Source organism: Phasianus colchicus, chromosome 3 (assembly GCF_987193195.1).
Source record: "Phasianus colchicus chromosome 3, bPhaCol1.hap1.1, whole genome shotgun sequence".
Lineage (NCBI taxonomy): Eukaryota > Metazoa > Chordata > Aves > Galliformes > Phasianidae > Phasianus > Phasianus colchicus.
Window position 1 is genome coordinate 60,901,815 of NC_143438.1, and position 17,619 is coordinate 60,919,433.

Sequence of the window (17,619 nt, forward strand, 5' to 3'; positions counted from 1 at the left end):
TTCCTAATTGGCATTGCTGCACACATACCCTTCCCGCTTGAAGCGAGGAAGAAGTCGAGAGCCATAAAATCATGTTTGAACACTTAAGAAATGCAATCTGAAGTTACGAATGATGTATTTCCAAAACAGATTAGAGTTTTAAAAAAAAAAAAAGTAAAATAAGAACTTATGAAGTTCTTAATGAGTTGTTTTCTCTCAGGCTACTACTTATAAAACCATTTAGTCAAACCGTAACAATAAAATGACCTACCTTAGAAGTAATCCATTTGATAAGGATCAGAGTTAAACACCAGACTGATGCAATTCCCATTGCATCGCCTGAAAGCGTAATCCCCTCCCTGACCCTCGTGGTGCCACAGGCTGACTGTCCCTGAGCCCGCAGGACTGCATGCAGCAGGACAGGAGGAAGCGAGGCTGTGCTGCAGCCCAGCAGCTGCAGGAGCCCTGTCACCTGACAGCCCAGCAACATGGAAGCGCTGCCCCACGCCTCCTGCCAGGAGCTCTGGATGAGAAGGCACGACAACCAGAGGACACAGGCAACATTAAAGCCTTATAACATCCACAGGATTTAGTAAAGGAGATTAAAAACCACAATTACACTTATTATATGTATTTTAAGGCAACAAAGCTTGCTAGACTCAGGATCAGCCTATTACAAAATAGCAGTTCGCCAAGCAGTGGGCTTATTTTATGAAGATCCCACGTCCAACAGATTTCACCCCAGCTGATACTCAGAAGGCCCCCTTCGCCTCTACCACCCAGATAACTACAATGAACTGAACTTCAAAACATATTTCAAGGACCCTTTTGTAGCAAGTTACTAAAAATAAAGTGATGAAAAAAAAAATAATGCACTTAATACATGCAGTCATTAAAACCAGTTGTGGTTCTCTGATCTCTCATGTCCATCCAATACTGAGTCATCTTTTATAGTACCTTCACAGCTATCTGTGCTCATGCCTGAACTATGAACTAACACATTTTTTCAGCTTAACATTGAAATAGATGAACTCACCCTCATGTCCTCTCTCACTCAGCCAGGGTTTCCAGGGTTAGCAAGAATCATCATTTCCTCCAAGAGCACTGATAGCACATCTTTTGCTCTTTCCCCTCTGCTTGCCTCTGAATACCAGTCAAACCAAAACCATAGGCACGAACATTCAATCAAAATGCACCATTTCGTACCCTGCCTAATACAGACCTTATCTGAAAGGTTCATACCCACCCAAAACATAATCTGTCATGGATGTAGATTTACAAGCATTATCGTCTTCAAACACTTCACCTAATTGTGCTGACAATTAGTAATCACCAATCTGGTGTTAGCTAAAAGAACAAATAAAATCAATAAATGGCATTAGGCTGTATCTGCATTGTCAGTTTGACACAACTAGCCCAGATAAGAGCACAGTGGCTATGGGCAACTTTACATCCATACTACATGAAGCTCAGGAAATATATGTGTATACCCTAAGGCCACATGCAGCCAAATTTTCTGAATTGGACCCTACCACAGGAGGCTAAAAGCTGCCAAAATTCAAATGCTTCATGAGGTAATATTTCCACTGTATAACAAATATTGCATACAAGCCAGCATCTAATTCATCCCTTACCATCAGTTCAAATGCACAAATGCATACAGTACTGCCTACAGTCTTCAAACAAATATCCCAATGACAATTTAAAATTAATGATACAAGACACTGTAAATCCACCTAAGCAAAAGCATATTCTACTATGTTCTACTACCACTTTTTCCTTTGCTGAGTAAATCTTCTCATATTCTTAAAAAAAAAAAATACCATACACAAGATTTCATTATCAATATAGCTGAAAGAGGGTCTCAGAACAGTTGTTACAAAGATTCCACTAAAGAATTCACCCAAGTTGTCAGTTTGCTTTCATTCTGAAAAAGCTGTAATATGGGACAAGCTGCTACCACATTCCAAGTAGCTCTCCATTGATAGGCCATCTTGATTTACCTTATTGCTTCCATATATGCATCTGGGAATCTGCAAGGCTCTTTTATCCCAAGGACTAAGTACAGGATCACAATTTTAATTGTATATTTGTAAGTACTCATTTGTCCCATTATTTTTAATGAATTAAGCATAACTCATTTTCTTCCAAACCTCCGTAACTACTACATCTACAGATGCTTCTTTAAATGCTTTTCACGAAAATAAAATAAATCCAGCAACACCTACAAGAAACTCACAGCTGAAATAAATGCACCCTATTTCGTATACATTACTGGATCTGATACGATACTCCTGTCCAAATGCAGCAGGGTTTCACATATCTCCACCTCCACGTATTTTTTAATGCAGAATTTTGGAGCCTGCCACAAATCACTCCTACTTTCCAGACTGACCTGATTTCACAAGCACATACTTGTAAGCTGGCCCAGAAATTAGATCTCTGTGGGGGTCTCTGCCCTTCAAATGTCATCTTCTCAAACAAGTACAGAAGAGTGACTTGTTGCACTTGGATTTTTAGGATAAGGTCCTGTCTGATCCATTACTTGTTCTGGACTGGTCAGGGAACTTAACCACAAAAACGTTAACAACATGTAAATAACAGAAAAGGAATATACTTATCATTCATCAAGTCATCTGCACATAATGCAAGGGCTAAAGTAGCTTCTATCTTTTCTTCACATTTCTCCTCACCTCACCATCTATCATTTGTGATCTGTCTCCCTCTAGCACCCTTCACTAAGACTGTATCATATGGCAGTCCAAGAGAAGCACTCCTACAACAAAGGTAGCTACTGCTGCAGCCCAAGCTAAACACTGAACACCACACTCAAAGAAAATAGGTGGAAAATATCCCATTATTTTTATGAACGCTAAGAATAAGACTTTGAGAATTTCATAATACATAGACAATGGCCAATTTTTATAAATGCTACTTCTGCTTATGTCTTAATTTAAAATGTGACCTAAGGTTCTTCATTTCAACTTCTTAATTAATGAATTTGCCATGCTGAAAGGGAGGCACATGATCCCAAATATTTTTATTATTAATGCCACTTATCAGCTAGTGAGCAATAAGCAAACACAAGAAATAAAAGTAGCAAAATTCACCTCTGTTACCAGACAAAAATAGCCGTCATTACCCAAGTCACTGCAATCAAACTCAAGAGGCTGGCTGATCTTAAAGCAAGGCTTACAACTCCAGAACTTGGCCTTCCAAAAGCCAAAAAGAGCTACTGATCCAGAATGCTGAATTTTCTTTACAAATGTTTTTAAGTTTCAGACATCTTCCACTACAGTCTTCAGCGAGCAAGAGAAAGAAGAGAAAGGATCCAATCTCAGAGAATGAACAGAATCCAACAACTTTTTACTTCCTCATTCATCAGCTACCTTAACATATTATCAGGATCACCCTGTGTGCACTTGGACATTATTTCCAAAAAGGGTATCAGGTATTATATATTTTGGTAGGGAAATACAAAGCTTTGCCAAAGTAAGCAGGCTACTCAATGTTGCATTTTTCTGATGGCTGTTTTTAGTTCTTGATCTTTTTTGCTCAACAACATCACATTTGCACAGGTTAACAAAGATGGCCCTGAGTAACATGGCAAAATGATTTGACAAAAATGCATGCATCTCAGTTTAGCAATGAATTAATTTCCAAACATCTAGAAATAAGTTATTCCCAAAATGCTTCTTTTGAAATACAAATTAGAATAAGCTCTTAGTTTAAACTCTTTCATATCACAAACTGTGATTAATCTTTCGGTTGTTTCTCCAATGTAGTGCACTTCCAACTCTAGAAATACAAAGAATATACTATTGGAAATTTAAAGCAGCTAAACTGGTTCATCTGTCACTGGGCCAGTTTGTACCACACAACCCTCATTCTTATAAAAACATATTTAGCCAAAGAACATAAATTCTATAGCACAGTATTCGCATTCAATCTGGCTCCAGTTTTCTGAGGCTATTTACTTACAATTGCATTTTAAGGGACATTCAAATAAATAAAAAAAAAAAAGTAGAAAAACAGCACTTAAGTGTAAGCAAAGAAGAGAAGAGTGTTGGAACTCATTTTCCAAACTATTCCAGCCTTCATTTTCCAAAACAAAGATGAAGGATTTGCCTTTTTGAATAAGTAACCTCTATTACTAAAATAACCTGAGTTTTTGTTTGTTTTGGTGGAAGGAGAGGGTTGTTTTAATGTAGCATTCATGACAGAAGATACTTTAGCAGATTCTCAGCAGAAAGAAGTCTGACTGAAGTTTCAGTGACCTCTACTTACACAATGTAGCATAAAGAATTACTTCAGTCGCTTATATGCTTTTGTGAGTATAAACTCTTCAACAAATTTTTATCTTTGATTTGGGATGGTTGGGGTCAGAGGGATATGGGAGGGCAGACAGCCACCACAAATAAAAAAAAACAGGTTAATGTACACTTAAATGTATGCTTAAATAATACTTTGACAAACGTATACATAGTGTTATTAGGCACAAAATGCTCTACCTCAGTGTATTCTCTCCCAAAAAAGCAACCATTTCCAATACTGGTTTAAGTAATGAAGTTCATTTACTGCAGAAATGTCAGCAAGCACTGCCACATCTGTATTAGCATTGCTCAGTCCTCACGCACAAAACTTCCACTGTGAATTCCCACTCCTGTTGAATCAAATCCTCAACCAAGTGAAGAATTGTGCTGTGTTTCAAGATTCATTTAAGGCACTTCCCCGCTTTTTGCTTCCCCAAGCCTTGCTTCCTTCCTACAACCTTCATGAGGATTGCACAAAGGAAGCAAGGGCTTTGTTTAAATCCACCAAACTTAGGCTTCTGCTTCTCCCCAGAGAAGAGATGATGGCAAAAAGTTCTACTCCGCTTCTACAAAGTGCTCTTGGAAGAAACAACAACAAAAAAGTTAATTAAGAAGTTATTAAGATGACAGTCTACGCCTAAGTATTTTCCACGTTCTATTTGGGAGAAACATATTTTTCAACTGTCTGCAGAACTCAGACTTATTACCTTGGACATAGAAACACCTTAGAACAGTTGTACTCAACCAGGGCTGGTCTACATCTGTTTGCATCTGCCTGCACCCGTTTGTGGACACTGGCATCTGCTGACTCACAAAAGGTCTATGGCACAGCAAGAAATTAGGCTGTTTTCAGAATACAAGATGAATGCTTTTGTCCATAATGTAGGTGAGGAAAAAAGCAGAACAGTTATTAAAAGACAAGTGCTGTCAGGGCCTTCATCTCGCAACCCAGTCACTCAAGACAGACTGCGTTCTGAAGGTAAGGCATCCAAAGGCCAAGTTTTAGCTGCTCTGAGTTACTGATCTAAGCTATTAAATGCATCTTCGCATAGACTGAGTGCTAGCTGGGAAGCAAACTGAGAATTATTTCAATTTTAACACGCTTCATGTTTTGCAAGTAACCTGGCTATGTAAGTGAAAACAGATGAACAGTAACACGTGACAAGAAAAGCTAACAGTGTTCTAGATACTGTAACGAAACTGCTACGTTCTGTTTCTAAAGCACATCCTTCAAATGGTGAAAGACTGTAGTACTGCCTGTCTTAGGTTTCTAGTTAAATATAAATTCAAGATACTGAGGTTGTAATCTCACAGAAGGACAACATCAAAAAAATGTCAACATATCACAACACTAGAAAAGGAACATAAGGGAAAAAAACCAAAACAACCATAGTAGTTGCATCTTACTATAACCCTTCATAAAATATCTACAGAAGACACGAAGCATACAAGTCTGCCGTTTAAGTTGAGTACTTAAGCTGTGGAACAAGGAAACACAGGAAGCAGTCAGGGCCCCCGCGGCACATTTGTGGAGCCCATGAACGCAAGGAGCAGAGACGAGCAGTGCCACAAGTGGATGCGGGAAGCCAAGGGGGCAGAGCACAATGAGAGCTGCTGCACTCTGCTCTTTGACTTGCTTCCTGGCTTCTCCCTCTTTCAGAAATGAATAGACTGAATAAGAAAGCCAGGTCGCTTGTGTGTGGATCCCATCTGATGGGTAGTCTCCCATAGCAGATAGCTTCTAGGTGGACCCCAGTTGATGGGTAGGCTCCTGTAACTATGTGAGCTCACCTCCCTCAACATTATAAGCATTCCCCTGCCTTGTACTTGTCATCAAGTATTTGTTTCTCTGGTATTGCTAAAGGAAATGCTTCTAACAGACCCCATCCATGCTTCAATACACTTACTGGTGAGCATTATGAGTTAAAAGAAAGTTAAAATATTGTCATCTATTGAGACTCCCCTCCCTCAGTGGAAATTGAGTTTCCATTTATTATAACCAGGTGTTTATTCAAAGAGTTTAGGTAACATTTTCAGATTCTATTTGTTAAAAAAAAAAAAATAAAGGTTCCAACAGGAAAAAAATCAAAATAAAAATTCAGCATTTTTTTAGCATATACACATTCAATAAAGATCCAAAAATATGCTAAACATGTAAAAGTTAGTAGTAAAATCAACATTTCTGGTTCCCTGTTAGCAATGGTACAGAAATGTAAAAACATTATGTTGTCAAAAAATATCAACTTTAAAGGGGGAAAGCTGAAAGTTTCAGATTAATACATTAAGGAGAGCTGGCAACAAATGATTTATTTCAGAGCAAAACTAGCCCAGCCTTGTTTTTGATCATTTCCATTAAAATACCAAAATGACTACCCAGGTAAAACACTGAAACTAGTTATTACCGTGTGCTGTCAAATCCACAAATCAGTATAGTATTTTAATAATATAATGGCATTACAAATGAAAAAAATAATTAACTGAAATAGTCACCACAGAGTTTATAAAGATTAAAGAGATTCAAAGCGAGATCACCCTGGCCATGCTCAAGCATTTCATTAAAAAAGCAAATCACTTAACTAAGAAGTGACAGATGCTATCTGAAATACACAAAAAAGATAAAGTTACATTTTTGAAGTGAAAGAAGTTGAATGTAGTTGCCTAATGTAACTTTTTAAGCTTGTGAAAAAATGCAGTTAGGGTGTGCTACTATTATTTATGGAGAAAATTCTTCTGGAGACTCTTCCCACTAAACACTTCTTTTGGAACTTGCTGATGCACCATATCCAAAATGCTTGTAGTTTTCCATGAGTTTTCCCAAGAACTAATTAAACCTACAGCCACCCAGGCTAAGCTGACCAATTTCAACTGAACTGGTTAACCAGACCCATTGCAGCTGAACTGGTTAAACTCAGAACAGCTCTAATGAGACTGGGTGCTGACATCCCTAACCTTCCCTAAGCCAGGTCAACACCCGCCATTGCAACACTCACCTCACTCTCTGGGTTACGCTGCACTACTGCCAGCTTACCACCTTTTAGTGAGCTACCTGTACTTCTCTATCTTACCTACTCTCAAATTCTCCTTCTCTGACCCGTACAGGTTACCAATTTCTCACAGTAAATGCATTAAATAAAGTTCAATAATGGAATTTTCATACAATTGACACATTTTATACGCATGTATGCATTCTTAAAGTAGTCACTGCACTAAAATAATATTCTGTTGGTATGAGGGTGCCAACAACACATATATCCAAAGATTTTCCATCAAAACTCTACTCTGCTTATTTCAGCATCTCACCCACTGAGGAGGTGAGGAACCATTAACGGAGAGCTTCTCACCAGTGCCTTGCCTTAGGTCTGCCAGTCTTAGACTTCATTGGAGACACTGAAGTTTCAGCCTTTTCTTACAGAGAGGTCAGCATAAAATGCTCCCTCTTGGATACGAAGAATTTTTTTGTTTGTTTTAAAAACATCATTAAAGAAAGAGCTGACAAAGTAACAACAGAATTACAAGCTCAGAGCTAAACTAGCCCAAAGCAGCCACATGAATGCAATCCCAGATTAACTTAAAGGAGGTATGGAAACAGACACGCAAAGAAAAGTGCTCTATAAATAAACTAATGAAATTTTGATACACTTCACAGCTGGTACATTGACAGGAAAAAGGTGAAAAGTTTGGATAAAGGTTTGCGGACTTACTCAACTACAGCTAATATGTGTACAGCCTTCTCTAAAATACGATATACTCGTACAGAACTCTTATTCTACCTGGATGTCCATTTTATCATATTTGTAAGATTCCAAGATCTCTCACTATTAAAAAATAGCGAAGATTAAATAATCTTTTTCCTGGGATTTCAATTCTGATTTTAATACTCCATTTTTGAAGGTAAAAAGATATGTTCATTGTCAGGCATTGATATGAAATGGAAATTGAATTTAACAATCTAGTGTATAAAAAGATCAGAAAGTAGGATTTAAAAGAGTAACATTCCAAAAACTTAGTTCCAGTTATGAAGGCAGTTCCAAAAGTAATGCCTCCTACTTCACTGTGTTGGCCCACAGTGTCAGCAGCAGATGTTGGTAGTACAGCAATAGAGGCTGAACGTTCCCACCAATACTCCATTCCATTTTGTTGCTGTGTGACAGATGGCAGCAGAAAGCAGTGTGACAAAATGGCGTCTGACATGGAAGTGCATATGGAGCAAAGGGGTTGAACCAAATTCCTCCATGCAGAAACAATGGCACCCACTGACATATATCAACGCTTGCTGAGTGTTGATGGAAACCAAACAGTGGATGTGAGCACAGCGTGGCAGTGGGTGGTGCGTTTTAGCAGTGGCAAGAGCAGATCGCCTCTGCTGGTACAGATTTTTAAGAATACAGCATACAGGCTCTTGTTCAACACTGTTGAAAATGTATAGCTAATGGTGGTGACTACATTGAAAAATCACATTTTGTAGCTGAGAATTTGTTGTATCAAACAGCATTATTGTGCTTTTCGTATGTGTTTTTTTGTTGTTGTTGTTGTAGTTTCTATGGAAATAAATAGGAGGCATTACTTTCGGCACAACCTAGGTAGTTAATCCTGCAAGGATAGTGGAGTGGAAGGAAATAAAAGCAGTATAATTCTGACATTGTTTCCTAAAGAAACAAGAATTGTAGCAGCACTAACAAGAATATTTATCTGTGAAGCTCCTTGCCACCCACTGGACACCTGTCAGTCTCGGCAGCGGCCTTTATGCGCCCATGTAAAGAAGATTTTTGCATGGCATAGCCCTCTCTTGACCAAATTAGGTTAACCTCATCTGCATTGACATCAGTGCCTATAATTTTGGAATCTCATCGACAGAAATAGCTTATCACAGGGCCCAGCATACAAATTAAGCATCTGTACAGGGCACGCTGAACTTGTGGAAGTGCTGAAAAGCTGTAGTGGAAAATCTTAGCATAGGCTTTGAAGTGACACCTGATTATGGCAATGGTTAGGTACTCCCCCTATTTAACATCTTGGGTTTAGTCCACTTGTAGCATTCTTTGTTTGCACACAAACTAGCGTTAAAATCTGTCATTTTAACCAAGAACTCTGGCAAACAATTAATTAATTCAGCACGTTTGAAAGCTCCTAAAATTTCTGGTGTATAGAAATCGCTTGTAAGTTTATTGCCAGATCCCAGCTTTGGTCTTCAGACTTGGTTTCATTATTCAATCCCATTTCTGGTGAGAAGCCATCTCATCTTGCCATGGGATTATCTCCAGTATTAAGCCTGTGCTGTGTGTCACAAACTAAGACACAATTAATTTTATAAATATTACATGACTTAAGCAGCAAGAGGAAAATGTAGTATATTGGATCATCATGATTTCCTTATGAATGTTTTGCTCTAATACTATAGAAGGACTAAGGAAAGAAGCAAAATGCCAAAACAAATAAGCTACATTAAGCAAAGCATTTGGAAAATGGAGAGGAGTAACTTGCATGACTGCTGCCTAACTGCAAGCTCGGAGAGAAGCATCAGCTCAGCACTGTCAGAGCTGGGAGATGCTCATCAAGAGGCGTACAGAAGTGTTTGCACTGTTCTCCCAGAGAAAGGAGGATCTGCTGTCAGTTACTGCTCCGCAGATGATGGAAGACAGGCTTTAATTATACTGAGAGTCACGTCTTTCTCACCTCCTGAGGAAATTTTAAGGCTTATGGAAATACAGATGAGCACACAGAATTAAATATCAGAAGAAAAGAACAATAGGAAACACTAATGCCATTCTTTCCTTTAAAATAGTTCTTGAGTATGTATGTCACTGCTCCTGAAGAGAACAGGACAAAGAGCTCTGAGCCTGCCCATAAAGGCTTACCTACAAAAAAACAGAAAAACCCAGCCCCTAGCTGAAGATCCTGGAGGGGTCCTTGCACACTTCTGTTGGCTTTTTTTATTATTATTGTTAAGGAAGAAATCTGTCTGTCAGATATGCAGAGCCTTGTTTCTCATGTTGTAAATCAGTATACCATCATCGCAATTACCCCCAGCATCTTCCTTCCTATTTCCTAAACAAAGCTACAAGTTTTTCCTCATGCCTCTAACAAACATTTTAAATGCGCAATCAAGTGACTCACTCTCATCCTACTGACCCCTTTTTTGAATCATATCCCATCAAATAATACTGCAGGAGAACAAGAAAGTAAAGGTACTGTGCACATCCTATGGCTGACTCACCAACCTGGTTCAAGTCCTGCTGCACACCATGCCAGAGAACTTCTGGAAAGCCCCAGTGAAAAGCCCAGTTCCTGGTCCTTCATTCACTTCCCAAATTGCGAATTGCAAGAAAAATTTCTGAATCCTGAAAACTACAAATCAATTATTTTTCAACACTGAATTTTTAGCCTGCTTTGAGCAAAACGAGTATTCCTAGCAAATTATTTCTATTCTTCAAGAAAATGTCAGACGTGATCTTCCAGACAAGTGAAACATATTTTGGAAAATATCCCGTGCTGAAAAGTTTTCATAGCAATAATTTATTAGCCAACACAGTCAACTGTTTATAACCCATAGTTACAATGTTGTTAATTTTATGTCCCCTCCCCCCAAAACAGAAAACACAGATGTAGCTTAACTCTTACAACATACACTTTTTTTTTTTAAATAGACCAAGAGTAAAATTACATGCTGCTTTTCCCAGAGCTCTCAAGTCAATATAAGCACATAGGTTAGTGCTCCCATAATTAAGTCATAATTATTTATTTAAAAAGAGAAGTGAAAGGTCTGAAATGGCAACAGGCCTCACATATTGCCAAGTGCTCAAACTGTGAAGGCAGAACTATAATTTTTTCAGTGGCATCTCTTGATGAGAGAGCACTCATCAAAATTATCAGAGTATTTCACAAGTATTCATTTCAAAACCCCATCCCAACACAAAGGTCACAGCCCAGACCTCAATCCTTCTGGGCACCCTATTTAAGATTGTTAGGATTGTATTCTTCCAGTTCGTAAATCATTATGTCCCTCCTAGAAGCACAATTCCTCCTATAAGCTAATCCTGTTGAAATTTAAACTCCTCAGTGCATCAATGTAAGGATGTCAATACAGACTGCAAAAATAACTCAAATGCGTATTTCTTAAGTGTAACGATTCTTTTTCAAAATTACATCGATAAGGGAAGTAAAACATTCAATCACAGGGTGTTTTTTGGTTTTTAGAATAAAGTACTATGGAAATTTCATTAGGTCAGAACATCCTTTACCCACATGATCCACCAAAGCTGCAAACCAGAATCATCTCAAAGGCCATGTCAGCTGCTCTAAAATACGAACTAAATGCATCACTCATCACGTTCTAATAACATAAAACCAAAATCCGTTCTCAAAATTAACAATTCAAAAATGTTTCATGAGCAATAAATGTTTAGAGATAAATAGACTCCGCATTAACTGTATTTGGAAGCAGATTCACAAATGCAAAGCAATCATGCTTAAACCAGAGAGTACCAGCTGTTTACAGAAAGCAGTATCACGCAAACAAAATTAGTTATGTACAGTAATTGGTTCTTATGCCCCTTGTCCTGAGCTACTTATACTTTTCCCTGGACAACTGAACTTTCTACAGTGGATTTTCAGCTTCCACTATCTATAAACCCAAAAGATGAACAAAAATCTTTAAAATTTTGAGGCTTAGAAATTGTCCAAAATTGTTTCCTCAAGGCAGGTCAGTTCAACATCCAATCCCTCCTAAGTCCCAGGCATACAGTAAGAGGAGCTGGGTGTGGACAGGGACTTAACTGTAAAGCAATCTGCCCTTAGTGATGAGAGTGAGTTTTCAAGTGCACGGTTTGATCTGAAATGCCTTTGACCCTGAAAAATGTAACATCGAGCAAAGCTTTGAACAGGTTAGCCACAAGAGCATAGCACAGCACTTGAGATCCTTCTAAGAACCTTTGCAATTATTACAATGAGACTAAACATCACTATAATTAAGTTTCCTTGTTTAATAAAAATAATTGGTTTAAAATCCACAGAGCAGCTTATTTGACAAACTCAAATCACCAGGTTATGGCCTGTGTCACTGGTAGAAGAGTACTATCCTAAGTATTTCAGAATTCCTTAACTGAGACTGCTGTGCCAATCTGAAATAGCATGTGCACATTGGGTACCGCACACAGGGCTGGAGTGCACCCAAACACATCCACGTTATTACATCTCCCTTTTATTCCCTGCTTTTGCAGGTTTCAGTATAACACAAACCTTGAAGGAGAAGGAAGAAATGCTACAAAAAAGCTCAACTCTTGTGGTTCCAGCCCTCCCACCGCAAGCTGTCCCCTCACCTCCATCCATCCATCCTCAAGCCTTCCATTACTCTTCTCCTCTACCCAAATAATACAACATAGCTATTTCATTTATTTTTTTCCCTAGACATTTTATTACATTTGTATAAAATGTACTCTGACAAATTTACCTGATGGACTTCTTACATCTTTCTCCATCTAATGTCTATAGTTTGTTCTTCTGCAACACTGAAATTCTTTCGAATTGGAAGAGTAGTGATTTGTAGAGCTGACAACACTTAAAAGTAAGTAAAAGGAAGGAATGTAACGAATCCAGTGGATAGCTGGACTGAAACCATCTCCACTGCACTTCAAATAACACTAAAAATGACTTGGAGCCAAGAGTTGCACTCTGTGACCTTTGTGGGTCCTTTCCAACTCAGGATACCCCACTATTCCACAATTACCAGAACTACTTACTTTTATTTGTTCTTAATTTAGATAGAAAGACTTAGGGGGTTCAGTGAACAAATTGAGACAATTCTCAAGGAATCGTACTTTCTTTCCTCCAATTGCTATGTTTGCTAGGGTTCACCTTTCACATGTTTCACTGCCTGTTTTTTTCTTGCACTAGAAGATGTACAACCAACCTACACATTTCTGAAAAATATACACAAGCATTGCTGAAGCACCACAAAGATACATTCACCAGCACTGCTCAGATTCACTCCTCTTTTAGTTTTCATGCTGTGGAGAAACCTTTTTTTAATCAAGGACTCTAGACTGCCCAGAAAATCTGACAGTAAGATAGTTTATTACCCAAGCACATGAAAAGGGGAGGCTGGGGAAACCCGCCTCAGGCTTGGAGCAAGACGTAAGAGCTTCTCCTGAAATGAAATGAGCAAGCTTCCTCAAGTCAGAAAAGTAGATCATTTGCAGGATCCGAAAGCAAAGGAGCAAATCCACAAATCTGTAAGTTTACACAGCCCATGAACTCTAACAGCAGACAACATCCACTGGCTTTTTGCTAATCACCAGCCACCACAATTAGCTAACTGCAGAGAGGAGCTAAGCCCCTGACACTCATCACCACACCAGATTAATTCAGAAGAGACCCAGGCTCCACAGCTCACGCTAACAGGGAACTAAAGGAGAAAGCAGGCATGCTCTTGCTTCCCTCAACAAGCAGCAGGCAGACTATTTTTCCCCATCCTGTTTCCATTTTGGCATGGATATGCAATAGCACATCTGCTAACTTTACCAGTTTGGACAAAGTTCTTAAAATTAACCTATCCAATTTCCATACATTCATCAATCCGGGCTGCCAGAGATCTGGAAATCCTTCAGAGAGCAACTTGGTATCACGTACAGAAAATCAGCACGTTCTGGGCACTGAGCTCATTTTCTATGATAAAGTCTGTTACAAACACAGGGAGCTTATGAATATGGGAACAGCCTACACACATGCACTAAATCTGTGCGTGTCAAAGCCTGCTACACACGTGCAGAAGGCTCCTCAGATTCCTATCCACTTTCCCCAACGAAAACCAAGGAAAATATATACTAGGTGACTCATTTCCTCAGTGTGTACATGCATCATCAGTAGGTAAGAGACTTCTTTTTTTAAACTGCAGGTGTTGTCAAATCCCATCAGATCAAATCAACATCATACCAACAGTATCATTTGAAATGAAAGCAGTCCTACTAATAATCCCTTACCATCTCTGCTCTTGATGTACTCTCCTGAAAAAATTGGCATAGAGGACGGTTGGAATCTGGCCTTGTAGTAAGAAAAACAAGCTTGTTGTGCCTATGGTCAAGACTGACAGGCGAGCTACCAAGAAGGATCCAGCACTAAAAGCATCATCAGATCTGGAGCAAAAATAAGTGATTAATTAGAAACACTGTATGATGTCAAACAATACACAGACTCATACTTCAAGCTTTCCAAACAGCCAAGAACTTTAATACATCTAAATGGTGTATGGATTCCGTAGAATTGATATCTCCAAAATATCAACACCCTGCAACTTAATTTATATACCATAACAAAGGTCTCTATAAGGTACCAGAACACCAGGCAGTGGATTTGTGTGATGACTGTGGACCAAGGCTACACATTGGGCTCTGTACTGTGCTGGCAAAAGATGGCAGAGACTGTGATGGCAGTCGATGGAGCCACAATCATTAATCCACTCAGTAAGTTTATTGTAGAAGAAATGCAATCCTGTACAGCAGATATATAACCAGACTAAGACATTAACAGCAAAGACCTTTCCTTCCCCTGCTGTCGCTGAAAAAGCAGATACTTGAAGACTCTTAGAAAGCTCTATCAAGGGATTGCTTTCAGGAACAGAAGTAACCCATGCCAAAATGCTATGACTTACTGGCTAAGATAAAAACTTACTTTGTAAAGCATATAGAAGTTGAACATCTAATACTCACCCTCCATTTCATGACATTTTAAAGACCTAAAAGTTTCTCTTCCCTTTTTCCCCATCAACAGGAGAACATCAGACAAAGTTAATTGTTACAGAGATACTAAGAACTTGGCCTTGAGCCCTGAGAGTTACTGAAAACATGTACTCTTTAAACGAAAGCTGAAAACAAAGGAGCTTAATAAAAATAATGAGAAAGCATTTGTCTTAACTTTAATGCCCTCCACTAATATGAATAAAAACCAGGGAACAAAAAAGCACATGAATTCCAGGAGCTGTAACTGCGATGCTTCACCTGCTGTACTTGAACAAAAGTGAGAGGATACAAAAATAATTTTCATATGCAGTGACACAAAGTGTTTTTAATCAAATTATCTAAATCAATACTATCAGCAAAATTATAATAAATTCAGCATACTTATATAACAATTGACTTTTAAGGAAAGAAGTTAATCAGCTCATGTGAACTTAGCAACTGACACAAAAATATATTCAGGTTGCAAGTGGAGTTGGTTACGTTTGTCAGTGCAGATAAAACTTCTGGAACATTGCTCTGTAAGCTTTCAATGCACAGTCCTGGCAATATCCTAGCAACACCGAAGCAGTTACTGTTATCCATCTCATCATTTACTTGCAGAAAGAAAAAAAAGCCTTGAAGTTCAGGCAAGAACAGCATTGTATTTTGCACTTAATCTTCATACCTTGAAACCTGTTAGCAGTAGGAACCACGACGCTGACGACATTCTGTAGGTTCCATCTTCCAAAAGGGAACCTCAGCACCAACCTCCTCCACTCTTCCTTCTCAGCTTCTTACAACGGCTATTTCCCTGCCAATATGTGAGGTACCACACATTCTTTACCAACTGACATCACTTCCAGAGACAAATCACCTTGATGGCTGGACAAAGCTGATTAAGAAGATAGAACAGCCGTACCAGTTTTATCTGAATGTGTGGGAAGAATTGACATTGTTGCCAGCACGTTTATGTAATGTGGTTCCTGCAGATGTTCTAACACTTTCAGTTGTCAGCTGGCTTTGGAGATACACATCACGAAGCCAAAGCAATTTAAAGTAGAACCCTCCAGGTGGTGTCATGTGAATTTCAACATGGTAAGGCATCTTGAGAAACATACTCAGATACCTACCTTATAGAACAGTAAGTTTTAAAAACCTCAATGACACATTCCACCATTGGCTATTTAGAACTAATTTGCACCCCCACGGCCTCAAGAGAGGCTCTTAGCACACTTAAAACTCCTTCATCATCTTCAGGAAGGCACAGCTCTGCTATAATTTGATCTGTGATGATTGCAAGACAATTTGAAGTAGTCAACTAAAAAACCTCAGAATTCTGAACCTTGTTCATCTACCCATCATATATTTTTTAAAGCACGCATGTTCATGCTTAAACAAGAAATGCATATGAAAGAAAAAGAATAAACTAGTTTGGCATCAGAAAGCAGCAGGAGTTTGCACTTGGGACACCCTTTGTACCTTCACAAATAGTCAAGGGACAAGACTAAAGCATGCATATCTTTGAAGACCTCCACACAGCAACTCCTACCTTAAGTATATGGAAAAGATACACACAATTAAATCCCACAAGCACACGCTATTTGTTTTGTTGTTTGTTTTTTTTGTTTGTTACAGACACTGCTATATATTTTAACTGTCTTTCCTATTTGTTCCAGAAACTCAAGCAGCTTTTTCCTCCTTCACCCTATTGTAGGATTTTACATACGTATTTAACATCAAAAAGCACAGATCATGCTTCCAAACAATTCACAGTTGCTTAATAGGAGAAAATTAATTCCAGTTATTGAACTTGTGAGGGGAAGGGATAAAAAGAGCACTTCTAAAATAAGACAGTAGGAGATGCAAACTTCTATCATTTCCATTTTGTAAGCTGATTATTGGGCTTTGCACTCCGGAATGAGCTACAAACCACAGTCCCACAGCTTTGTTCACTAGCTAGCTTCATTTAAACACTGCTTGTGAAATTCAAATGCAAGTAGGGTTGACACTTCCTCTTAGCAGAAAACCTATCAAAAACATTCAAACTGAATCACCCAATACTTGAAACATATTAATGAAGGTGAATATTCAGGAACAATAAATGCAATTCATTTAGCAGGTCAACAACATTTCCATGTCCATGGAATACTAAGGAAACTTTTTATTTAAAAGTCTGTCAACCACAGATTCTTTTTCCAGTATAAAGAGATGGATGTCATCATGCTGCTTTCTGCCATAAAAAACATGCCTAGTAAACAAAATATTCTTGACTGTGTTGGAGAAATAGGAGTAGCATAAATAAGTTACTGTATGAAAGAAGTCTTTATCTCACAGCACAAGTTCTCACATATAAATGTATTCATTTAATTTAGTTAAAATACATATACCAGTACAGCAGTACTAGTACTATTCAATGAGAAGTGGAAGCAACACCAAAAATTCTAAGCACTAATACCCGCTGCATTATCTGCACCAGTAAGTTCGTATCTTTGGCCCTGGGCCCCAGCATGTATCATCATACCCTGTAAATGTATTTATTCTTATTCCTTTCATCTCATACAGCCCCAGCTCTGGAGAACACCAGTACTTGACTTCAACTTTATTAGTTTCTGACCATT

The 17,619-nt window shown here is 38.5% G+C and overlaps 1 protein-coding gene across 4 annotated transcripts in view; it reads right to left on the reverse strand.

The window, feature by feature from the left end:
* Positions 1-17,619, reverse strand: part of PDE7A (phosphodiesterase 7A) — a 72,035-nt gene that overhangs the window by 41,580 nt on the left and 12,836 nt on the right. Inside the window, exon 1 of one of the 4 annotated variants that reach the window (XM_031612892.2) lies at positions 251-3,054. The exons of the other annotated variants lie outside the window; for them this stretch is intronic. Coding sequence (XP_031468752.2) covers positions 251-469 — 219 coding nt within the window. The 5' untranslated portion in view covers positions 470-3,054. Of the gene's footprint in view, positions 1-250; positions 3,055-17,619 lie in introns of those variants that run through there. 4 annotated transcript variants of the gene reach the window in all.